Source organism: Lutra lutra, chromosome 2 (assembly GCF_902655055.1).
Source record: "Lutra lutra chromosome 2, mLutLut1.2, whole genome shotgun sequence".
NCBI classification, from domain to species: domain Eukaryota; kingdom Metazoa; phylum Chordata; class Mammalia; order Carnivora; family Mustelidae; genus Lutra; species Lutra lutra.
Genome location: NC_062279.1, coordinates 194,298,870 through 194,326,390, shown reverse-complemented (window position 1 = coordinate 194,326,390; position 27,521 = coordinate 194,298,870). Strand labels below are relative to the sequence as shown.

At 34.3% G+C, this 27,521-nt stretch overlaps 1 protein-coding gene across 3 annotated transcripts in view; it reads left to right on the top strand.

Annotated features, from left to right (window-relative positions):
• Window positions 1-27,521, top strand: part of TECRL (trans-2,3-enoyl-CoA reductase like) — a 121,588-nt gene that overhangs the window by 41,457 nt on the left and 52,610 nt on the right. For all 3 annotated transcript variants that reach the window (XM_047719417.1, XM_047719416.1, XM_047719418.1), the window contains exon 2: window positions 316-367. In XM_047719417.1, coding sequence (XP_047575373.1) covers window positions 316-367 — 52 coding nt within the window. The remainder of the gene's footprint in view (window positions 1-315; window positions 368-27,521) is intronic.

Genomic DNA, 27,521 nt, shown 5'->3' with positions numbered 1-27,521 from the left:
TGGGATCATGACCTGAGCTGAAGGCAGCGGCTTAACCCACTGAGCCACCCAGGCGCCCCTCAAAAATATATTTTTGAGATGAACATTTAGAGAAGCTCATAAATTAACACAATTATTGCATCATACAAAAACAAAATTTAAAAAAGCCATACAGATGCAATATTTTAAGGCTGTCAAAGTAGTAATGATTAAAAAGTCAAACAAAACACCCTTGTTATTTCATAATAATTTTATACTTCAATAAATTACATTTTCTTCTTAAAATACAGGAAATAAATACATATTTTTCTCTAAATATTTTATTTTCCTTTTTAGGTGGTGCAAACATCTACTATTCACGATGTTAAACAAAAATTCCACAAAGAATGTAAGTTTTATATATAATTCAGAATTTATGTTACAGTTTTCTCAAATTAGTTCAAATGTATCTGTAAGAATAAGTTCCATATTAGAATGGAAAAGTGTATGGAAACCATATTTTTATAGGAAACTCAGAAATAATATGGTATATACCTCTTGACTGTGAGCATTTTCATATCTAACTCTAATCTACAATACTCTTACTTTTTCACAAAATTATTTTCTCCTTCATATTTGAACATTTATGTTATATAAGGAAACATTCTATTTATGAGAGATGTTATTGAGACCAAGTATTTATTTATATGTAAGGAAAATATTAATCAAAAATTTTACTCCATGTATTTATACTGGCCAAATCTCTTTCACATTGGAATTCTTTATACAGTAAATTAAAACTACATTATTTACTTTTATTAATAGCTAAATTTACCTCATTAAGAGGTCTATTTGTTATTTACTTAGAAATATTTATATGATGTTTATTTAAATTAGATTTTTATTTTATAATTTTCCGATAAAGTTTATTCTTAACTTAAAGTCAAACCAAAAACAAAGTCAAAAAATTGCAGGGAGACCAGAAATCAAGATCAGTCAAAACACCTAAGAGAAAAAAGAATGGAGATAAAAGACAAATAAGGAGAACTCTCCCTCCTGGAAACCCAGTCCTCTGATGACTGTGTTTCCTTCTTTACAAGATTAATAATTCCTATTATAACTCCAGGGCCTGCAAATAAACAGCATCAGAGGTATCATAATAAAAAATTTATTCTATGTCAGAAAGTAAAGAAGTAAGTTTATAAAAAATCTAACAATTGTAGTTACATACATAAGACTACTATTATTTGAACATATTTATGAAACTTAACACGATATTCAATGTTATTGGGTTTTAAATATCCTAAACATAAAATATTAAGGCAATCAAGACATAACTTTGTTTTGTTTCATTTTTACCATTGTAAATTGTTAGTATTAGTACCACTTTTCTGCTTGCTTTTTTTTTTTTAAAGATTTTATTTATTTATTTGACAGAGAGAGATCACAAGTAGGCAGAGAGGCAGGCAGAGAGAGAGGAGGAAGCAGGCCCCATGCAGAGCAGAGAGCCCGATGTGGGGCTCAATCCCAGGACCCTGGGATCATGACCTGAGCCGAAGGCAGAGGCTTTAACCCACTGAGCCACCCAGGCGCCCCTCTGCTTGCTTTTTATTATTTGGTAGATACATTAAACGGAATCTCCAATTGATTGCCTGAGGGTAGGGAAATAGGGAGATGGATAAAGTAGGTGAAAGAGATTAAGAAGTACAATCCTCCATTTATGAAATAAATAACACATGGAGATGTGTTATACAGCATAGGAAATATAGTTGACATAAAAGCATTGTATGGTGACAGATGATAACTTTACTTCTCGAGGTGATCATTTCATAATACATATAGGTATTGAATCAGTATGTTGCACACCTGAAAATGATGTATTATGTGTCAGTTATATTTTAATAAAAAAAGAAATACAGTATTCAAACAATTTTCATTCGTTGTATTTCACTTCAAAAACTTATTGGTTTTTAAGTTTTACAAAGCACAAAAACTTTTTTTGCTGTGATACATTACAGAGAATTATCTGTAAGTCAATCAAATTGGAGATTCTGTTTAGCTTTACATTTTTCTTAGTTCTATTTTCAAACTTTCTTTACTGTGATTTTCTTGCTCTGTAAAGTGACTATCTTTTCCTCTTCCTGGTTTTGTAATTTTTTGGTTCAGCTTTGTTTTAAGAGTCATCTTTTAGATTACCCTGAGGGTACCACAGCAGTCAGACTAGTGAAGAAATAGAATAGGAAGGAAACCACAATTAAAATATTAGCTGTTAAAATAAGAGGGAAACAACAATGGTTTCATGAAAAAGAGATTCTAACGAAACTTTAAATTATATGTGTTCACATACATGCAATTTCATCTATTTCTTTTCTTCTTCTTTGTAATCGCCAAAAAAATTATGAAATGCCTCAGCTGCAATACTGTCTTTCTGTACCTCCACACATGCCTCTATTCATACTTGTGATGATTGTTCTTGCTTGTATCTTGAAGCCTCTCCTAGAGACTCTCAGAGACCATCACACTCATGGCCCTATAGGACATGCTCTGTTTACTCTCATTTTCTCACAAAGGTTGTGCAGAAGAATTAAATCTTGTTAGGGCTGAGCTGAAAATTAAGAATCATGGAAGTCTAGGTGACACTCTGAGTAAAACTATGTAAATATTTTATAAGATTTCAAGAGATTTAATAAAAACCAACTCTATGTTAAAAAACAAACTCAGGGCACCTGTGTGGTTCAGATGGTTAAATGTCTGCCTTCGACTCAGGTAATGATCCTGGGGTTCTAGGGCAAGTCCCACATCTGGGTCTCTGCTCGGAAAGGTCTGCTTCTCCCTCTACCCTTCCCCCCTGCTCATGATCTATCTCTGTCTAGCTCTCTCTCTGTCAAATAAATAAAGTATTTAAAAAAAACTCTATTACATATTAAAGCTGAGTAGCATAACCTTATTTCATGTTACTCAAATCAACAACTATTCCATGATTTCTTTATTTTAAATTTACTTTCATTCTCTTTTTGGGGTACAATATGACTTTATTAGAACAATTGTTAAAATTTTGGAACATTATAGGACTTATAAAAAGCCACAGGCAACTGTGTATGTACTAATTTAAATCTGTAATGTTATATTCCACTTTGTGGCTTTGATCAATCAACAATCAAAATGTTTGCCAGAATAACAAGTAATTATAGTGGAAAAATTCTGCCCAAATGTTACAAGTTATTTTCTTGTGCTTTATCACACTCAAAAGTATTTAAAAGTATTATCTAGAAACTTTTATTTAAAAGTATTATTTTAAAACTTTTAAAACTATTATTTAAAACTTTTATTTAAAAGTATTATCTAGATTTCCTTAGAAGACTGATGGATGCAATAGCATGGATAAAATAGAAGACATATTAATAAATAGAATTTAAAGATTTTTAAAAGCAAAGGTCTAGTGAATATATGCTTTCAGAATTCTGTCATTACTTGTCTTAGTAAGGAAGCCAAGGAATCTAAAGCAGAGATTAGACAATACCATTACTGTACAAAGTTGTATAAATGTAGGATTTCATCTAAATAGTTTTAAAAAACATCTTTTTTTTTCAAATCTTTAAAAACTTTTATTGGTTTTGTAGCTAAAAGTGATTTGCCATCACAACAAGATAAGGTGCTCTGAATACTATTACAATTTCATGCATAATCTCTAAAAGAACTAGCCATCAACCACTTATTGTGAATGATGACTTCTGTGATTATTTAGTGAAGGTAAATACCATAGTTATAATTAAAATGAATGAGGAAAAAACTCTCTAAAGATCTGGTATACAAGGGAAGCCATTTTAGCTTTCTTTCTAGGTTAACAGAACTGAATATAAACTTCATTTAAACCAAAGGCTGATTAATGGCCTCCATAAGCATACCTTGTACACCTGCTTATAAATGAGTAGCCTAAGGGAAAACTATCTATTCCATGGGTATCAATCAATGCTCCTACTGCCTGAATTCCTTAACATTAAAATTTGTGATTCCTGCCTATATGCTAATCTATAATCTTCTGAAATTTTACAAGAAGTACAAAGTATATAACCATACAAAAACTCTTCATTCTCCAGAGCACTTTCTTTCCTGTGAAGAGCATGTTTCCCTGGCAACTATCCTAACTTAGGCTCAAATAAAACTCTCTTTCTAAAAAAATTTTAAGTATGTATATATGTGTATATATTTATAATTTATATATATGTATATATACGTGTGTGTGTATATACACACACATTCTACTAGAAGAATATGTATATATTCTTCTAGTAGAATTCTTCTCCTGAAGTCAATATTGCACAATATGTTCACTAACAAGAATTTAAGTAAAAATTTATATATAAATAAATATATATACATATATGTGTGTGTACACACACACACACACACACACACACATATCCTTTCTTTTAGTACTGTGGTATATCATGTTGATTGATTTGTGAATATTGAACCAGCCATGCAGTCCAGGAATAAATCCCACTTGATCAAGGTGAATAATTCTTTTGAATGTACTATCGGATATGATTTGCTAGTATATTTTGGGAATTTTTGTATCCATGTTCATCAGTGGTATTGACCTGTACTTTTCCTTTTTAGCGGTGTCTTTGTCTGGTTTTGGAATCAAGGTAATGCTGGCCTCATAGAATGAGTTTGGAAGTTTTCTTTCCACTTATATTTTGGAGAAGAGGTATTAACTCTTCTTTAAATGTCTTGTATAATTCCCCTGTGAAGCCATCTTGCCCAGGACTTTTGTTGGGAGATTTTTGATTACTGATTCCATTTCTTTGCTGGTTATGGGTCTATTAAGATTTTGTATTTCTTCCTGTTTCAGTTTTGGTAATTTGTATGTTTCTAAGAATTTGTCCATTTCTTCCAGATTGCCCAGTTTGTTGGCGTATAATTTTTCATAATATTTTCTTATAATCATTTTTATTTCTTTGGTGTTGGTTGTGATCTCTCCTCTTCCATTTGTGATTTTATTTATTTGGGTCCTTCCTCTTTTCTTTTTGATAAATCTGGCTAGGGTTTTATCAGTTCTATTACCTGTTGAAGAACCAGGTCTTAGTTTCGTTGATCTGTTCTACTTTGTTTCTGTATTATTTCTTTCTGCTCTAATCTTTGTTTAAAACTTTTATGTTTTAGAGACTCTAAAAGTTTTGTTCATTTAACATTGACAAATCCACAGTTTTAAAGTTGGTGAGATATAAAATCTAATAAACATTTGAAGAATATTGAATGGGATTCAACCTTTATGTAATAATGAATTGCATAAGATTTGTTAAGTGTTTTCAGAGTTACATCAAGTTTATTTTTTCAAAGCTTATATCAAAGTTTATATATAATTGATGAGATTAACCATGTGAGATTTTGATTAATATGAGCATTTGTACCAAACACTTGATGAATAGTTTCTTTCTAGATAATTCATCGGAAATATTTTGGATCCTTATTTGACAGTAAGGTTTGAACACTTCTTCTTCTTCTTCTTTTTTTTTTTTTTTTTTTTGAAAATTGTAGGTAGTAAATGCTTTTTAGTGTTTCTAGATCATGTTTCTTTTTAAATTATCAGAAAAAATTAGGATGCTGTGACATTTTGATTTATAGTAAGAAATGTATATTTGGTTTTCATCCCAGTTTCTGGCACAGAGCTCCTAAAAACCTTGGAATAGCTTAAGTAATGTTAGCAACAAAATGTCTTTTGTAATGTTAATGAGACAAATTTTGGATTACACCTAAGAATGGGGGCTTGTTGCTAGGAGGTTTGGAACTTTCAGTCTCACCCCCAGGCCTCTGGGCAAGGGAAGGTCTAAAGTTTGAATCAATTGTCAAGAGCCAAGAGGATTGAATTCAGAGAGCTTCTGGAGAACATGTGGAGATTCAGGAAGTATGTTTTTTTTTCGGACAAATCATTGAAGATCTGAGACATTTCTCCATCCTTGTATTCATCTCTTCCACCAGACTCTTTCTGAGTTATATCCTTTCATAATAAAATGGTCATCTAATGAGTAAAATATTTATCTGAGTTCTGTTAGCAGCTCTCACAAATTATTGATACCTGAGGAAGAGATAATGGGAAACTGTTTTATAAGCAGTTGGTCAGAAGAACAGGTGACAAACTGGACTTGCAACTGACATTTGAAGTAATGGAAAGGCAGTCCTATAGGACTGAACTCTTAACCTGTGAAATCTATTGGTACCTCCAGGTATACAGAGTCAGAATTTAGTCAAATTGTAGGATGCCACGGTGGTGTCCCAACCACAGATAGTTATGGAGGAACACCCTCCCTCCCCCAACACATGTTGAAATTGGTTGCAAAACCCAAAATAGATGTTTTAAGCCCTCCAAAAGTCAGAAATAGTACCACCATGAAATAAGAATGGTATTCTATGAATTTTTCTACTCACCAATTTTTTATGGACCAGTAACATATTTGTCAAAATTGATAAACAACCGTGTTTAAGATAATTAGAGGAAACCATGAAGGGAAAGGAAAATGAAAAGAAAAGCTCTTTTCCTGTGATGTTTATCTTGTTATTGTTTTCTCTTCTTTCTTCAAATCAAAGTGTCTCAATTATTAGTATCCTTGTGCTCTTCAAACATTATTCCTTAAAGACATAGCTCTCTTAGCTTTCATTACCATCCCTGGGCTGCAGAAGTCTATTTTTATTGGAAAGTCTATTTCTAAAACTTATAAGCTTTTTCTCCACATAACTGTCCCTTGATAGTTAAAACCTCTAATTCTCCTTCAAATGAATTTCTTCTTGTTAAATTTCATACTTTCTGTCAATGATTACAGCATCATTTTTTCTTTGTTTTTTTGGACATTTGAATCACCTTAAAATTGTTTATTAAGTTTAAAGTGTCTCTTAAAGTATCCCTCTTCCTTCCCCATGTTTGCTCATGTTTTTCTATATTATTTGGGATAGTCTATCTTTACAAAATTCACTAAATCATCAAGATATAAATGCCTTTTTGATCTCCATGAAAATATCTGATTTTTCTTAATTATACTCTCATTTTTAATTGAAATATTATAGATAACATCAAAGTTGAGTTGTTGCTATCAAATATTGTGCCTTATAATATCTATGTATGTCTTATTCTAGTTCCTTTGCATTGATGTTTATAGTAAGGAAAATAAATATAGCCAACTTTTACCAAATAGTCACCCCTTGTTACTAATATTGTAAGAATATTTCTGTGCAGCAAATATTTAAAAATACAACTTTTTGATTATCTAGTAGTATTTTAGTTTTCGTTTTATAGATAAAATTCTTAGAAAAAGATTAGATAACTTGCCCAGGGTCACATAGCTAATAAATGGCAGAGCTGGAATTCAAACTCAGGGAATATGACTCTGTAACCTCTACTCAAACCACTAATCTCCATTGTCTCTATTTTACTGAGTCATAATTTTAAGTTGTTTTTCCAGGAAGAAGTTTAGATATTACCTGTGTATTTTACTTCAGAAATGTTATCATTATTCCCCATTTGCAAATAGAGAACTAACTTGAAAGTTAGTTTTAGAAATTATGTAGTGAATAATATTACTATAATTCTATGCATAGTTCACATTTGGTTATAAAAATTGAAATCTCTGTCTAATGTCACATGGCACCATGTAAGATCAGCTATTAAATTAAAAACAACAGTTAATAAGAATGATGATTAATAATGTTAATAAGAATAAGAGGAATGAATGCAAATAAGGTTTGAAACTGTCAATGGAATTTCTCCTGTGAGACTGATCTTAGAAATAGTGATGTAAGAACTAAAGTAAAAAGTGAATAACAATCAGTTGAAGTGTACCTAGTGCGTTCTTTCAGTGTCATCAAAGAAGTTTCTGAAAGACAAACCATGTCATTTTACCCATGGCCTATGTTTTATCTATTAGTTGGTATCACCATACAAAATTTCAATGATGTTTATAATTTATTGGACTACTTGTCTCTGAGTTCCCAGAGAGAGCCTGTGGTCAGGGGAGGGTGAGGGGAGTAGGAGAGAGAAGCAAGAAAAGGCAATGGAATTAGCAAACCAGTCGCAGTTTCAGACACATAAAGGGATGTATAATTTATTGTGACAGTTGAAATGCATATAATTCTTTGCCAAAAGGCCAGGAGGACATAAACAATGATACACTTTGAAAGGTTCAAGGAAAATAACTCAAAACAAAGATAACACAGTAGAAGGATTTATGACAATAGTATAGAATGATGAGTATTCTCTAAGCGACCTGAAAGGAGCCTCCTGGACAAGGCTGTAGAATTCCCTGATCTCTCTATGAAAGGAGCTAGAAAAATGATAAATGTAATCACGGGAAGAAGTGGCAGAATGTTTTTCTTTAAAAAGCTAACTACTAACTCTATAAGTAGTTAATATTCTTTCTATAATAGTTTCCTCAGCAGCAGAAATTACGAGTCTTACCAAGAATTTAGATAAAGATATGGAAAAATTTGGCTGGTTATTCAGTCTTGTGTTAACAGTCTAGGTTATTTTTTTTTTTTTTTAATTTCTTTTCAGTGTAACAGTATTCATTGTTTTTGCACCACACCCAGTGCTCCATGCAATCCGTGCCCTCTCTAAGACCCACCACCTGGTTCCCCCAACCTCCCACCCCCTACCCCTTCAAAACCCTCAGCTTGTTTTTCAGAGTCCATAGTCTCTCATGGTTCACCTCCCCTTCTAATTTCCCTCAACTCCCTTTTCCTCTCCATCTCCCCTTGTCCTCCATGCTATTTGTTATATTCCACAAATAAGTGAAACCATATGATAATTGACTCTCTCTGCTTGACTTATTTCACTCAGCATAATCTCTTCCAGTCCCGTCCATGTTGCTACGAAATTTGGGTATTCATCCTTTCTGATGGAGGCATAATACTCCATAGTGTATATGGACCACATCTTCCTTATCCATTCGTCCGTTGAAGGGCATCTTGGTTCTTTCCACAGTTTGGCAACCATGGCCATTGCTGCTATAAACATTGGGGTACAGATGGCCCTTCTTTTCACTACATCTGTATCTTTGGGGTAAATACCCAGTAGTGCAATTGCAGGGTCATAGGGAAGCTCTATTTTTAATTTCTTGAGGAATCTCCACAGTGTTCTCCAAAGTGGCTGCACCAACTTGCATTCCCACCAACAGTGTAAGAGGGTTCCCCTTTCTCCACATCCCCTCCAACACATGTTGTTTTCTGTCTTGCTAATTTTGGCCATTCTCACTGGTGTAAGGTGGTATCTCAATGTGGTTTTAATTTGAATCTCCCTGATGGCTAGTGATGATGAACATTTTTTCATGTGTCTGATAGCCATTTGTATGTCTTCATTGGAGAAGTGTCTGTTCATATCTTCTGCCCATTTTTTGATATGATTGTCTGTTTTGTGTGTGTTGAGTTTGAGGAGTTCTTTATAGATCCTGGATATCAACCTTTTGTCTGTACTGTCATTTGCAAATATCTTCTCCCATTCCGTGGGTTGCCTCTTTGTTTTTTTGACTGTTTCCTTTGCTGTGCAGAAGCTTTTGATCTTGATGAAGTCCCAAAAGTTGATCTTCGCTTTTGTTTCCTTTGCCTTTGGAGACATATCTTGAAAGAAGTTGCTGTGGCTGATATCGAAGAGGTTACTGCCTATGTTCTCCTCTAGGATTCTGATGGATTCCTGTCTCACGTTGAGGTCTTTTATCCATTTTGAGTTTATCTTTGTGTACGGTGTAAGAGAATGGTCGAGTTTCATTCTTCTATATATAGCTGACATTTTGTGAAAGTTATGGGAATTAAGTGGCTAGTTCCCTTCTAGAAATCTAATCACCACAGTCCAGTAAGACACTTCACTCATGGGCAAACATCTCACTAATTTTTTAATATCACAGTTAGATTTCAAGATTGAGATAAGTTAATAAATCCTGTTAATACCGATGTTCTGAAAAAAAAAAAAATACTGATGTTCTTGTCATTGAAGAAATTCTAAGGAATGTGCTACTTGACTTAAAAAAAAAAAAAAAAAAGATTATTTGGGTCTCCCTGAGCTAGAAATAACAAAAGAGATATGTTAGTTAACAGTATCCTAGACGAGTCTCATACAAAATATTTCAGGAAAGGAGTGAATTTTTATAAATTGTATTTAACCTATTTCAAATTTAATAGGATTTTCAAAATATCTCTTCTTTATTAAGCATGCTATATACATCATTTTAACAATTTTATTCCACACATTATTGTTTTCTTCAATAAAGAAAGAATCGATGCAATTTGAAGCCAAATAATATTTGGTAATTTAAAAAAATAGGAAATATTTTTCAAGTTTTCACATGATTGTCTCACAAAATTATAGTTTTGGTTTTTTTTGTATTTTTTTTTATAAAGATTTTATTTATTTATTTGATAGAGAGAGACACAGCGAGAGAGGGAACAGAAGCAGGGGGAGTGGGGAGTGGGGGAGGAAGAAGCAGGCCTCCTGCAGGTCAGGAAGCCTAATGTGGGGCTCCATCTCAGGATCCTGGGATCATGACCTGAGCCAAAGGCAAACATTTAACAACTGAGCCACCCAGGCAACCAGTATTTTTGTATTTTCAATTTTATCTTTAAAAAAATCTTTTTTTTTTCTTTTTCTTTTTGCTACTTGAAAAACAAAAATTATTTAATTCAACTTATTTCAACGAATACTCATTCAAGTTAAATTATCAGGTAATATGCTGTACTGCTATAGATGAATATTCATTGTCTAACCATCAAGACTTTGTAGCATATAGAAACACATCTGCCTACACAAGCATACACACATACACACAAACTGAATGATTTTCCAGAATTGCTTAATGTTGAATTCATTCGTTAAAAAATAATTAATTTTTTTTTACATTAATGTTAGTAAATGTTACTCTGTATGGTCACAGATGCTCTCTTGATTCTTTTTTTTTTTTAAGATATATTTATTTATCTATTTGGCAGACAGAGATCACAAGCAGGCAGAGAGGCAGGCAGAGAGAGGTTGGGGAAGCAGGCTCCCTGCTGAGCAGAGAGCCTGATGTGGGACTCGATTCCAGGACTCTGAGATCATGACCTGAGCTGAAGGCAGAGGCTTAACCCATTGAGCCACCCAGGCACCCCTGCTCTCTTGATTCTTAAAAGGAATTGACAGGATATATCCAGCTTTATTTTTCTTAAGTCTATTTCAAAATAGTCAGCAACTTATATATTAAGAGAGAGAAATGAAATCTTAAAAAAAAAAGTAGTGCTGGAAGAAGATTGTTTCTCTAATCTTGAAATTTTAGAGATATTGAGGATTAATTTGTTCAAAAGTGGCAAGTTGAGATAAAAAAAAGAACTAAAAAATCTATCATCCACCAACATATTAAGAACTGCAAATGTTTCGGGCGCCTGGGTGGCTCAGTGGGTTAAGCCGCTGCCTTCAGCTCAGGTCATGATCCCAGAGTCCTGGGATCGAGTCCCGCATCGGGCTCGCTGCTCAGCAGGAAGCCTGCTTCCCTTCCTCTCTCTCTGCCTGCCTCTCTGCCTACTTGTGATCTCTCTCTGTCAAATAAATAAATAAAATCTTTAAAAAAAAAAAAAGAACTGCAAATGTTTTGAGATAATATTTTGGAAAGGAACTACATATCACATTTATTTCATTATAGTGTACATAGGTACTGCAACCACAAAGTGAAATAATGTATTGTTCAGAACATGGTTTCTTATGATACCTCATTAATGCTTTCTTTTGTGAAATTCAACTAATGATATATAGAAAAATACAATTTTGTTTTCTCTGTTGTCTTAACTGACTAAAAGCCCTTGTCATAAGTACTTCTCTTAACTTCCTTACTTAAGCCAAAATTGTTTTTGTGGCTTCAGTTCCAATCATAGAGTCAACCACTGGCACATATTAATGCACCAGGTGTTGAAAATAGACTTCTCATTGTGACTACTTTAAAATACTGGTCAAATTTACATTGCTGTGTACTTAATGTTATCAGAAACTCATAGAAGTGTCAAAAATTCAGTTTACCTATGTGATTTTGCAGAATCTTAGGAGACTAAATTGTTAGGAACCAATGCCCATTTGCCAATTAAGTTTCATGTAATAAAACTATCATAACTAATATAATTCCCAAAGTGCATGAGGTATGATCTTATTTGTAAGTTGTTTCATCTCTCATATTGGAACATTTAAACCTGTGGATTGCTCTGCAACATCAGGGCTGTTTTTTTGTTTTGTTTTGTTTTGTTTTTAATAAACATATAATATATTTTTATTCCCAGGGGTACAAGTCTGTGAATTGCCAGATTTACACACTTCACAGCACTCACCATAGCACATACCCTCCCCAATGTCCATAGCCCCATCCCCCTCTCCCAACCCCCTCCCCCCAGCAACCCTCAGTTTGTTTTGTGAAATTAAGAGTCACTTATGGTTTGTCTCCCTCCCACTCCCATCTTGTTTCATTTATTTTGCAACATCAGGGCTGTTTTGATTCATCTTTAATGACATGCTGATATTCCCAAAGGCTGATATTATTAAATAATTTTGTTTTATAATCTCTAAAAGTCAAAATGGTTGAGATAGAATTATTTAAACTTGAGCAAGTGACTATATTATAGATTCGCCAAATATTAGAAAAGATATTCTATCTTTAACAAATGAGTGGTTTCAAATTTATATTTGAATATGTGACTATGTGAAGAAATTTAAATTCAAAGGAAATAGATATCTGGACAGTGAAATATCTGAACTAGTTATGATATCGTATAAGGGAATATTCTCAATCATGCAAAACCAGAAAACACACAGAGTACTAAAGCCACTGGTACGATGTCATTATCTTGCAAACTTTAATGAAAAGGCAATGTTCTTTTTGTTTTTTACTTTCTTTTCCTTTCTCTGTTTTTGACTTTTCTTTTTTTGCTACTGTTTTTTGGTTAAATTATGAACATAAAAGATTATGGACATAAAATGTTGTGAGTAATGTAAAATAGCAAGGGAGCCTATTAAGACATGTCTTAACAACATTAGTCCTCTCTTTTCTGAGACTTTGTTCCTTAAGGACATTTTCAAAAAAAACTTAGAATGCGTCACAGTGAAATTCTATGTAAACAATCTAAAGACAAGAAAATGACCTTTTTGAATGCTTTATTAATGATATTTCATTATTACAAGAAAACGTCTAAAATGGGTTAGTCTTATATATTTTGTCATTTATCTAGTTGATTAAAATATCTTTAATTTTTCATGTTTCATAAAATAGGTCATATTTAAAGTTACTTGGATCTTACTGCAAATCTTTTGAAAAATAAATAATCTCATTGTTAAATTCAGATGTGCTAACATGTATCACAGTAGTTTCTATAATCCCAAAAGATATTAGTGTGCAAATGTCTTCTTTTTTTTTTTTTAAGATTTTATTTTTATATCTAAGAGAGAGAGAGAGCATGAGTTGGGGGAGAGGAAGAGGGAGAAGTGGACTCCCTGATGAGCAGGGAGCCATACCTGGAGCTTCACCCCAGCACCCTGGTTCATGATTTGAGCCAATAGCAGATGCTTAACCTACTGAGCCACCCAGATGCCCGCAAATGTCTCATTTTCATGTATCATTTTTTGGTTTGATATGTATGTATTTTGTTGGCAAAGTGTCATATTCAATTAATGAGATTATTTTTGCAAGATAACCTTAGCTTCACCTTATATTATAATAAAATAATGAACATACAAGATAAATTTCCAAAAATAGAAAAACTCACAAAGAATATTAATGTCTTTACTAAAAGCTAGAGATCCTTCTCTATGCCTATATGTATAATTTCACATATCTTACCATCAACGTATTTTCTAGATATATATTGCTTTTCCATCAACGTATTTTCTAGATATATATTGATCATCACTGGAAATATACTTTGGATGGTTGATAGACTTTTTTTTGGATACACATTCAAATTGTTCTATAATAAAGAAATATTATGTTTATTTATTCAATAATGTTGAACATTGAAAAATATTTATTGAACATTTAACATGTACCATGCATCAAGATACTGACCAGAATAATTCATGTTTGTGAACTTCTTTAGGTGTATTTGTAAAAATAATAACAGAAAAGGTTGCTATCATAAAACAAAGCTTAATTGAAATCCTAACATGTGTTGCCAAATTTTCTCTCCTAGTTTATAGACTTAAAACAGTAGTTTAGAGATCTTCCTTCCTTTCCGCAATGGCCCTGGATATTAACAAGTTAATAAGTTTTGATATTTGATGAGTGGAAAACATAATTAGTATTTATTGAATCACTGGTGAATTAATTTTTTCTTATTTGAGATTTTAATATATTTTTTTCTGGAGATTGTCTGCTCATGGTCTTAACACATATCTTTACCTACTTTGATGTTTTGCTTCTTAACAAGATAGAAGATCTTTATGGGTTAGTATATAGGACATAAACACTTTCCCCCAATTTTGCTAGAAAAATTGTTTTTATTATTCAAATTAATTATTTATTTTGGTGTGTTTTCTGTTTTGTGTAGCCTATTCAGAAGTATTATTTTCATCATCTAATCTTTAGAGATATTGATTTATGCCTTATTCTCACACTTGTAAGTTATAGTTTTATTTTTCACCTAACTTTAAAAATATCTGTAATTTATCCTGGAATAGGGGTTGGAGTACTAAATTCTCACCATTTTAATTATATTTTATTTTTAGGATTTTATATTCTAATCGTATATTATTATTAGTGAATTTATAGAGCTATTTTCTTTCATATTTATTTTTATTATTTTCTCCAATTTTTTATGAAACAATATCTAAATGCTAGGGAATTTCTTTTATGTTACTTCTTTGGTATGATGATTTTGCCATTCTTTTTATTGATAATTTTGGTTAAATAACTTCTTGATATCTCTTTTGTGTATTGTTTAGGGTTCATAAGCTTGAATTACAAACATTTTCAGGGACATGATATTGTGTATATATACGAATCCAAACATTTGGGGTGCCTGGGTGGCTCAGTGGGTTAAAGCCTCTGCCTTCGGCTCAGGTCATGATCCCAGTGTCCTGGGATCGAGCCCCGCATTGGGTTCTCTGCTCAGTGGGGAGCCTGCTTCCTCCTCTCTCTGCCTGCCTCTCTGCCTACTTGTGATATCTCTCTCTGTCAAATAAATAAATAAAATCTTAAAAAAAAATCCAAACATTTCCATATTACCATTGCATTTAATTTTCCAGTAATTACCAAAACTGAGTCTGCATAGCACTCTTATCTTTCCACCAGTTACTTTAATGAGTACTAGTTCTTTAATGAAATGGGTTAGAGTAAAACATTCTTAGAATGAATCCACATTGACAAAGCTTTTAGTTATAGTATCTCCTAAGTGATAGTACAGTGATATTATGTACTATCTGTATACTATGTGCATTTTAATATACAGACCTCAGGGGTACGTATGTGTTTGTGATCATATGGTAGAGAATTGTCATAAAATTTATATGTAGTTAAAATATTTACCTTTTCTACTATAGAGCTGAGAAAATATAGAGATGATCTAAAATTTGTTTTGAAAAAATTAACAAATGCATTTATATGAATAAAGAAATATTTTAACTAACATGTTTAGTGTAGAAAAAACATTTTCAGAAACTCCAAACAATATATATTAGAAATATTTTTTTAATTTTTTATTAACATGTCAAAACTCATTATAGCTTTATGTTCTTAACAATAGGTTATCTTAATTCCCTTTTAGTGTCTTGTTAGTCTAAAAACTTAATGTTAATAATTTTCAAGATGGGGGCACCTGAGTGGCTCAGTTGGTTAAGCTACTGCCTTTGGCGCAGGTCATGACCCCAGAGTCCTGGGATCGAGTGCCGCATTGGGCTCTGAGCTCATCAAGGAGTCTGCTTCTCCCTCTGACCTTCTCCCCTCTCATGCTTTCTCTCTCTCTCTCTCTCTCAAATAAATTTAAAAAAATTCCAAGATGTACATAAATAATGTGAAAAAGTCAAAGCTTTAATGTAGGGAGAATATTTTAGATATTTTTATAGTATCTTTTTGAGGTTGACCAAATGTTTATCAAGTGAAATCTATAATTTTATCACAATCTGCAGTATATCTTTTTATTATTATTATTATTAACATATAATACATTATTTGCTTCAGGGATACAGGTCTGTGATTCATCAGTCTTACACAATTCACAACACTCTCCATAGCACATACCTTCCCCAGTGTCCATCACCCAGCCACCCTATACCTTCCACCACCCTCCTCCCCAGCAACCCTCAGTTTGTTTCCTGAGATTAAGAGTCTCTTATGGTCTATCTACCTCTCAGTTTCATCTTGTTTCATTTCTCCCTCCCTTCCCCTGTGATCCTCTGTCTTATTTCTCAAATTTCTCATCTTTTATCTAGTTTACTTTAAGAATTTAAGTCATAAAGTTTTCTCTCACATAAAATTTCCATGCTATAAGATGCATGTCATTCTAGTATATTACTATTCATTCTTCTTTGTTTGTACTTACCTACCCAAACTTTCTCTATTTTCTTTGAGGGATCTAATAAATTCTGGCTATTAGTTTCCCCCTTCATTTTAAGCCCTGGCATTACTTTGAAAATTACATCTAAAATAAAAATATCCAATAAAAAATTTGATAATAATCCAATATTTCAAGTAGTCTCAAAACTACTTGCTTTTTCTGGAATTTTCACTTCCACTCTGCTTTAGCTACTTACCATTTGTCCACACCATGTGATTTGATATTAGTTATAATTTTAATATTTGAAGCCAAACAAACAACTTGTCCATCTATGATTCTAAACATTTCACTCTTTTGTTCTGGAACTCAGAGAGATACAGTCTCTAGAACACTACCTTTCTTCTGATTTATCATCTAGCTTAAATTATATTTTGTACTTTATCTAAACTGAGCTCTTACTGGTTGATCCATATCAGTTTCTAACTTAAAACTCTTCTGTATATTATCTGAATTGCTCTTTTACAGATTAATCCAGATCAGACTCTTAGCTCCACTGAGCAGTTGTCTCTCCAAATCCTTAGTAGATTTACTCCTTTGAGTATTATTTTTTTTCCTGTATCTTCAAAAGCTTTCTAAAAATTCTTTCATCAAGAATTTCCCAACTTGCATACCACTTATAGCAATGCCATGACTCTTCTATTCTCCATCACTCAGCACTCACTTCAAAACACTTTACTTTGTCAGTATGCCAAAGACCTTTCTAAGGTCACTGGCAGTTTCCCTTTGGTTGGGGCAGTAGATCATTTTTAGTTATGTGTAACCTGAACTCTCAATTGCATTTGACTTGGTATACCACTTTCATTGTCTTTTTCTGTTTATTTGATTCTAACACTGTCCACTTGATTCTAAGACAGATTTTTTTTTTTTTTTTTTTTTTGTCTTCTCTCTGACCCTTCATTCTCAGACTCTTTGAGGACTTCTCATTTGGCTTCTTAAAAGCTAGTATTTCCCAAGTTCTGTCTTCAACATTCTTCCATTTAATTTGACATACTTTTTTCTTTTTTTGTGTGCTCTCAACAATTCCCATGGTTTAGAAATTAACACTAATGAATGAATGAAATTAAAACTCTTTCCCAGAACTTTCAAACATATAATAAACTTCCAATGTAGCTTCTCAATATATTGTATTTTTTGCAGACACCTCAGCAAATTTCTTAAAATTTTGACACACAAAGCTAAAGGAATAAATTCAATCTGGAAACATTCAAGGTATATTCCCATATTTCAAGAATGGATGAAAATGGAAATGAAGTAGCTCAAGGGACAATATATAATGAATTTAGTTCATAGTGAATTATTTTGCAATTTAAAAATGCCATTAAAATGCTCAAGGTTTATTAACATAGAAGATTTTAAACTTCTGAATTATTTATCTGCCTCTGCTGAAAACTGTTTTTGGATTTCTCATTATTTGCCACAATTTGATAATGAGAAAGCATACTCATCCTAGGCATTCTTTTTTTTTTTTTTAAGATTTTATTTATTTATTTGACAGACAGAAATCACAAGTAGGCAGAGAGGCAGGCAGAGAGAGAGAGGAGGAAGCAGGCTCCCCGATGAGCAGAGAGCCCAATGAGGGGTTCAATCCCAGGACTCTGAGATCATAACCTGAGCCGAAGGCAGAGGTTTTAACCCACTGAGCCACCCAGGCGCCCCCATCCTAGGCATTCTGTTTATATTTGAACTACTGGGTTTGGGAAATGGCAAATTAATGTATTTGCCTAGCCCCAAAATAAATGAAATAGACCAATTATAAGAGCAACTATATGTGTATGTGCATAGGTATGTGTGACTGTGTAGGTATATGTACATACAGCCATATGTATGTATATACCTTTATTTATTTAATTAAATTCTTGGGTTGGGTGTTAAAATACAGTTTTCTGAAAGCAGTGTCTAACTATTAAATAACTGACTGCTACTAAAGACAAATACCAATTCTGTACAATTGGTATATCTAAAATCAGCACATTACCTTCTCATAGTCACAGTTCAAATCTGTGTAATTTTTCATGCAGATGCCAATAATAGTCTTCTGGATACAGTTTTCTCACACACTTAGTGGCTCTAGTATCTTATCCCTGCTTATCCCTCTGGCATCAAGTTCAAGCTCTTGATCACATATAAGGTCTTCAAAATTTTCTCACTCTCTATATATCTACATGTGTATATGTTTCTCGGTGGTAGCAAAGAAAACTCTATTTAATAGATAATTTGAAGGGTGGGGTGAGGAATGTTTTCTTGGTATTATTCCCAGATAACAACTGTATTTTCATTATGAGATTATTTCTATTTGACTGTTTACTTGCTATATTGTTTCTGTGACAATAATCAGTTCACATATGATTGATAAATAGGAGAATAATATTAGCCTAATGTGGAATTTACAATTATTCATATACATTTTTTTTTTCTGAGCATAGTATCATTTTGAAGGAGGAACGAACAGTAGTTAAATGCAGAGAACACAACATGAACACATTATTTTGCAGACAGATAGATACTATATCACAATACCTATTCCTTACCTGGCTCAATTTGCCCACGTGCTCTACCTTGGAAGTGTGGATTGTCTCTTTGCCTCTTATTGTTATTCAGCTGTTGAACATATTTCTTACACACAATTCCATCAACCTTTCTTTACTTTATTAAAACAAGTTAAAGCCACACATTTTCTGTCATTCCTTTTTTGTTTCATTTATTTTAAACATCTTTTCAACTGTGTGGTATTTTTATTGTAATTATTATTGGTTTCTCTTAGTGATCACAATACAGAGTAATACAGATTTTAAATAATATACCCCTAATTACTTCTCATAACCCATTATTTTCAGGGTATGATTTTGCGGAAGCTATGTTCCAAGAATGTATATATTTGTTAGCAGAAAATCTTATATCTATACAAACGATTGAAAGGTTTTATGTTGCTTTGTTTTAAAATTAAAGTTAATATCACATTTTAAATTAGTTAGTAGTAGTTTTGGGTACTTTGTAAATAATATTTCATTTAACACTCACAACATCCCTAATAGGTGCCTTTGTTATATTTTTAGAAGTTTTTTCCCTTAACAGATGAGAAAACCAAATAACTTGCTTAAATAAGATGACTAGTAGATTATAGTAAGGAGTAAAGTATAGACCACGAATGTCTACAAACTTTGTAGTTAACTGGCAAAGAAACATTGACTTTTTTACATAGAGAAAAGGATTTATTATGTAATAACTAATTTCACATTTGGTTAAATATATATATAACTTCTACAAATTTTTCTTCAATAAAAGCCCATATATTTATCCAAATCTTGTAAAATCACATTCCTATGTGCCAGGCAATCTTCTAATCATTGCATATACAATAATAAAAATTATGTCTGTCTGTTCTCACAGACGTTGTACAATTAAAAATGTACAAAAAAAATCTTTAGAAGTACATAAAATCATTTTAGATAGGAAGATCAAAAGCAGAGTAATGAAAAAAAAAGTAATTGGGGATTGATATGGGTTCAGATAGCATCAGGGAGATTCTCTGTATAGGAGTCATCCAAAAAACTCAAATTTTATACAGGAAATCAATAGTTGAGTAAAACAGGGTTTAGTGCTTGCCAGGGAGTGAGACAGAGGAAAAGTAGTGCAAAGTAGTTAATCATTGATTAGGTTGTGTGATTGCAGCTATAGACCCTAGAATTGAGCTTAGAGAGGAATGAACGTGTGGGAAAAATAATTAATAATAGTATGCAATTGTTGGAAAGTACTTGATGAATCAAAGAATATTTTAGTTAGAAATAGTAGTTTAAGTCAATAGGAAGGAGAAATGGCTGTGATGAGAAAGATGCTTGAAATTTGTGTTTAGGAGTGGTGAGCCTAAGACTCAGGGAAAGAGGGGCACCTGGGTGGCTCAGAGGGTTAAAGCCTCTGCCTTCGGCTCAGGTCATGATCCCAGGGTCCTGAGATCGAACCCCTCACTGGGCTCTCTGCTCAGCAGAGAGCCTGTTTCCCCCTCTCTCTCTCCTTGCCTCTCTGCCTACTTGTGATCTCTCTCTGTTAAATAAATAAATTTTTAAAAAATCTTTAAAGACTCAGGGAAAGAGTGAGTGAATAGATAGAAAATCTTAATTTGAGTAAATTGAGGAACAAAAGGATAGGAAATTAAAGTTATACTAAAATCACCAACAGAGATTCAGAGCTCAGCGGTAAACAGAAAGGATGTTCTGTGTGGCACTCAGAGGATGGACAAGATGCTACTGATTCGCAGGAAGAGGAGGAACTCTTAGAGCTGTATTGTGAGCCAGATGTGAGGTTCACTCCCAGGACCCTAAGATCATGACTCAAGGGGTAGGCAGATGCTTAACTGACTAAATTTAACTGTCCTGTGTCAGATGTTTTCATAATTATTGGTGTTTAGGGATAGAAGAAAGGGTTGAGCTCTTCTCTAATGTGGCTCTGGGTCATGTGTCTCAGTCTAGACCTATCTGCAGGTTGTAGAATGAATTGTGTATCTATATTCTAGCATCAGCTGTTACCTGTTACCTGTGTAGTTTCAGGAGAAAATCTCTAACCCATGATTGATTGTTCGAGGGTCTCACTAGACGTTGTCTCCTGCTCTTCAGAGCACTCAGGGTAAAGACTACCTCTGTGATATCCTGGATGCTGAGTAGTCACATGTGTCAGGCAAAGACAGTCACTGTGTAAATAACCATCATAATATGAAGATTTGAATTACTGAGCTCCATGTTCCTCAAGCAGATAGTGCACTAAGATTCTATAAAACATCTATGCTGCTTCTGCCACTGCTGTCTATGTGTTTCTCAAAACAGAGATCTAAATCTGCAAAGTTACAAGGCACTCCTGTGGCACACTGGAGGCACACTAGACTTAAGCCCATGGTCTTTTTCTTTACTTTTCTTTTTTTTTTTTTTTTTGAGATACAGAGTACAAGAGAGAGCAAGCACAAGCTGGAGTTGGGGGCAGAGGGAAAGGGAGAGGCAGGCTTCCCACTGGTGGGGAACCCAATGCAGGGCCCTATCCCATCCCAGGACCCTGGGATCAGGACCGGAGCTGAAGGCAGATGCTTAACCAACGAGCCACCCAGGCACCTCAGTAAATAAAATGTTTTTATAAAATAAATAAAAGATCCTTCATAATGCTTTCTTCCAAATTCAGGCATAACTATTTTATGAAGAATACCCATTAAAATTGTATTTGATTCAATACTTTAATATTTAAAAAAATTATATAATTTTAAATTATCCCCAAAACCATTCTTCTATTTCATTCCTTTATGCAGCAGAATGTGGTACCTTTCAATCTACTATTCAAAATAATTAATATGAAGGTCCTCTAGTGGTTCAGTCATGAAGTCTCTGCTTTCAGCTTGAGTTGTGATCCTAGAGTCTTGGGGTTGAGCCCTGTGTCAGGCTCCCTGCTCAGAGGGAAACCTGCTTCTCCCTCTCCCACTCCCCTGTTTGTAATCCCTGTCAAATAAACAGAATCTTTAAAAAAATTAATATGAAACTGTTTTTAAAATATACAGAAACAGGAAGAACAAAATTCTTAAAACAGCATATTTCCATTAATCCTTACTCAACATTTATTGAATTTGTTAATTCCTGTTCAATTTTCCCTTTTTGGTTGTTGTCATTTCATACACATACACACACACACACACACAAGCAGCTGCTACTAAAAATATGGACACTGGGGTGCTTGGGTGGCTCAGTCTGTTGAATGTTTGGTTTTGGCTTGGTCATGATCTCAGGGTCCTGGAATTGAGCCCTATGACAAGCTTCCTGCTCAGCAGGGAGTCTGCTTCACCCTCTCCCTCTGCACCTCTGCCCATGAGTGGTCTCTCTCAAATAAAATATCTATAAATAAATAAATAAAATATAGACATTTCCTTGCCTTTATAATTCCTAAGAAAATAATCAATGCTTTAAATACTTAATCCATATTCAAATTTCCCCTACTGGCTCATAAATACCTTCTTAAATTTGGTTTGTTCAAATCACAATCCAAAGTTCCGGGTTTCACATTTAGAAATTTTCAGTTCCATTGCTTCTTGGTCTTTTGGTTAAGAAGTAGTATAGAAATCTTCAGTTCCAACTGGCTTTTTTTTTTTTTTTCGCTTTTGTTTTTGGATACTATTTATTGAAGTGACTAAGTCATTCTCTTGGATAATTTTCACATAATTGTGTTGCTTATTCCCCCTCTACTCCCTGTGTTTGCTATCACCTACAAGGTAGCTGCAAAGGTTTGTTGAATTCAGATCCAAATTTTGCAGCAGGAGCAATTCATAGGTGATGCAATGTTTTTCAAAAAACATCAGATAAGTGCCTACATAATGTCTAGCTGTCCTGCTTTAGTGATGTTATGACTGGTCAGTGGGTTAGGGTGGTGACAGTCCAACAGCCCAATTATACAGTCTGGAACCAGCCCCATAAAATGGCGCTGAATACGTCTTAAGCACAGAAAGGAAACAAAGGTATTACCTGCAAAAATGTAATTGTCTTTTATTTATTTTTTTTTAATTTTTTATTTTTTCAGCATAACAATATTCATTATTTTTGCACCACACCCAGTGCTCCATGCAATCCGTGCCCTCTACAATACCCACCACCTGGTGCACCCAACCTCCCACCCCCCACCCCTTCAAAATTCTCAGATCGTTTTTCAGAGTCCATAGTCTCTCATGGTTCACCTCCCCTTCCAATTTCCCTCAACTCCCTTCTCCTCTCCATCTCCCCTTGTCCTCCATGCTATTTGTTATGCTCCACAAATAAGTGAAACCATATGATAATTGACTCTCTCTGCTTGACTTATTTCACTCAGCATAATCTCTTCCAGTCCCGTCCATGTTGCTACAAAACTTGGGGATTCATCCTTTCTTTTTTCTTTCTCTTTTTTTTTTTTTTTTTACAGCTTTATAAACATATATTTTTATCCCCAGGGGTACAGGTCTGCGAATCGCCAGGTTTACACACTTCACAACACTCACCATAGCACATACCCTCCCCAATATCCATAACCCCACCCCCTCTCCCAACCCCCTCCCCCATCAACCCTCAGTTTGTTTTGTGAGATTAAGAGTCACTTATGGTTCGTCTCCCTCCCAATCCCATCTTGTTTCATTTACTCTTCTCCTACCCCCTCAACCCCCCATGTTGCATCACCTCTCCCTCATATCAGGGAGATCATATGATAGTTGTCTTTCTCCGATTGACTTATTTCGCTAAGCATGATACCCTCTAGTTCCATCCACGTCGTCGCAAATGGCAAGATTTCATTTCTTTTGATGGCTGCATAGTATTCCATTGTGTATATATACCACATCTTCTTTATCCATTCGTCTGTAGATGGACATCTAGGTTCTTTCCATAGTTTGGCTATTGTAGACATAGCTGCTATAAACATTCGGGTGCACCTGCCCTTCGGATCACTACGTTTGTATCTTTAGGGTAAATACCCAGCAGTGCAATTGCAGGGTCATAGGGTAGTTCTATTTTCAACATTTTGAGGAACCTCCATGCTGTTTTCCAGAGTGGTTGCACCAGCTTGCATTCCCACCAACAGTGTAGGAGGGTTCCCATTTCTCCGCATCCTCGCCAGCATCTGTCATTTCCTGACTTGTTCATTTTAGCCATTCTGACTGGTGTGAGGTGATATCTCATGGTGGTTTTGATTTGTATTTCCCTGATGCCGAGTGATATGGAGCACTTTTTCATGTGTCTGTTGGCCATCTGGATGTCTTCTTTGCAGAAATGTCTGTTCATGTCCTCTGCCCATTTCTTGATTGGATTATTTGTTCTTTGGGTGTTGAGTTTGCTAAGTTCTTTATAGATTTTGGACACTAGCCCTTTATCTGATATGTCATTTGCAAATATCTTCTCCCATTCTGTCAGTTGTCTTTTGGTTTTTTTAACTGTTTCCTTTGCTGTGCAAAAGCTTTTGATCTTGATAAAATCCCAAAAGTTCATCTTTGCCCTTGCTTCCCTTGCCTTTGGTGATGTTCCTAGGAAGATGTTGCTGCGGCTGGGGTCGAAGAGGTTGCTGTCTGTGTTCTCCTCGAGGATTTTGATGGATTCCTTTCTCACATTGAGATCCTTCATCCATTTTGAGTCTATTTTCGTGTGTGGTGTAAGGAAATGATCCAATTTCATTTTTCTGCATGTGGCTGTCCAATTTTCCCAACACCATTTCTTGAAGAGGCTGTCTTTGTTCCATTGGACATTCTTTCCTGCTTTGTCGAAGATGAGTTGACCATAAGGTTGAGGGTCTATTTCTGGGCTCTCTATTCTGTTCCATTGATCTATGTGTCTGTTTTTGTGCCAGTACCATGCTGTCTTGATGATGACAGCTTTGTAATAGAGCTTAAAGTCCGGAATTGTGATGCCACCAACTTTGGCTTTCTTTTTCAATATTCCTTTGGCTATTCGAGGTCTTTTCTGGTTCCATATAAATTTTAGGATTATTTGTTCCATTTCTTTGAAAAAAATGGATGGTACTTTGATAGGGATTGCATTAAATGTGTAGATTGCTTTAGGTAGCATAGACATTTTCACAATATTTATTCTTCCAATCCAGGAGCATGGAACATTTTTCCATTTCTTTGTGTCTTCCTCAATTTCTTTCATGAGTACTTTATAGTTTTCTGAGTATAGATTCTTAGTCTCTTTGGTTAGGTTTATTCCTAGGTATCTTATAGTTTTGGGGTGCAATTGTAAATGGGATGGACTCTTTAATTTCTCTTTCTTCTGTCTTGTTGTTGGTGTAGAGAAATGCAACTGATTTCTGTGCATTGATTTTATATCCTGACACTTTACTGAATTCCTGTACAAGTTCTAGCAGTTTTGGAGTGGAGTCTTTTGGGTTTTCCACATAGAGTATCATATCATCTGCGAAGAGTGATAGTTTGACTTCTTCTTTGCCGATTTGGATGCCTTTAATTTCCTTTTGTTGTCTGATTGCTGAGGCTAGGACTTCTAGTACTATGTTGAATAGCAGTGGTGATAACGGACATCCCTGCCGTGTTCCTGACCTTAGCGGAAAAGCTTTCAGTTTTTCTCCATTGAGAATGATATTTGCGGTGGGTTTTTCATAGATGGCTTTGATAATATTGAGGTATGTGCCGTCTATCCCTACACTTTGAAGAGTTTTGATCAGGAAGGGATGCTGTACTTTGTCAAATGCTTTTTCAGCATCTATGGAGAGTATCATATGGTTCTTGTTCTTTCTTTTATTAATGTGTTGTATCACATTGATTGATTTGCGGATGTTGAACCAACCTTGCAGCCCTGGAATAAATCCCACTTGGTCGTGGTGAATAATCCTCTTAATGTACTGTTGAATCCTATTGGCTAGTATTTTGGCGAGAATTTTTGCATCTGTGTTCATCAAGGATATTGGTCTGTAGTTCTCTTTTTTGTTGGGATCCTTGTCTGGTTTTGGGATCAAGGTGATGCTGGCCTCATAAAATGAGTTTGGAAGTTTTCCTTCTATTGCTATTTTTTGGAACAGTTTCAGGAGAATAGGAATTAGTTCTTCTTTAAATGTTTGGTAGAATTCCCCCGGGAAGCCGTCTGGCCCTGGGCTTTTGTTTGTTTGGAGATTTTTGATGACTGTTTCAATCTCCTTACTGGTTATGGGTCTGTTGAGGCTTTCTATTTCTTCCTGGTTCAGTTGTGGTAGTTTATATGTCTCTAAGAATGCATCCATTTCTTCCAGATTGTCAAATTTGTTGGCGTAGAGTTGCTCATAGTATGTTCTTATAATTGTCTGTATTTCTTTGGTGTTCGTTGTGATCTCTCCTCTTTCATTCATGATTTTATTTATTTGGGTCCTTTCTCTTTTCTTTTTGATAAGTTTGGCCAGAGGTTTATCAATCTTATTAATTCTTTCAAAGAACCAGCTCCTAGTTTCGTTGATTTGTTCTATTGTTTTTTTTTTGTTTCTATTTCATTGATTTCTGCTCTAATCTTTATGATTTCTCTTCTCCTGCTGGGTTTAGGGTTTCTTTCTTGTTCTTTCTCCAGCTCCTTTAGGTGTAGGGTTAGGTTGTGTACCTGAGACCTTTCTTGTTTCTTGAGAAAGGCTTGTTCTGCTATATATTTTCCTCTCAGGACTGCCTTTGTTGTGTCCCACAGATTCTGAACCGTTGTGTTTTCATTATCATTTGTTTCCATAAATTTTTTCAATTCTTCTTTGATTTCCTGGTTGACCCATTCATTCTTTAGAAGGATGCTGTTTAGTCTCCATGTATTTGGGTTCTTTCCAAATTTCCTCTTGTTATTGAGTTCTAGCTTTAGAGCGTTGTCGTCTGAAAATATGCAGGGAATGATCCCAATCTTTTGATACCAGTTGAGACTTGATTTAGGACCCAACATGTGATCTATTCTGGAGAATGTTCCATGTGCACTAGAGAAGAATGTGTATTCTGTTGCTTTGGGATGAAATGTTCTGAATATATCTGTGATGTCCATCTGGTCCAGTGTGTCATTTAAGGCCTTGATTTCCTTGTTGATCTTTTGCTTGGATGATCTGTCCATTTCAGTGAGGGGTGTGTTAAAATCCCCTACTATTATTGTATTCTTGTCGATGTGTTTCTTTGATTTTGTTATTAATTGGTTTATAGTTGGCTGTTCCCACGTTAGGGGCATAGATATTTAAAATTGTTAGATCTTCTTGTTGGACAGTTCCTTTGAGTATGATATAGTGTCCTTCCTCATCTCTTAGTATAGTCTTTGGCTTAAAATCGAATTGATCTGATATAAGGATTGCCACTCCTGCTTTCTTCTGATGTCCATTAGCATGGTAAATTCTTTTCCACCCCCTCACTTTAAACCTGGAGGTGTATTCGGGTTTAAGATGAGTTTCTTGAAGGCAACATATAGATGGGTTTTGCTTTTTTATCCATTCTGATACCCTGCGTCTTTTGATTGGGGCATTTAGCCCATTAACATTCAGGGTAAGTATTGAGAGATATGAATTTAGTGCCATTGTATTGCCTGTAAGGTGACTGTTATTGTATATTG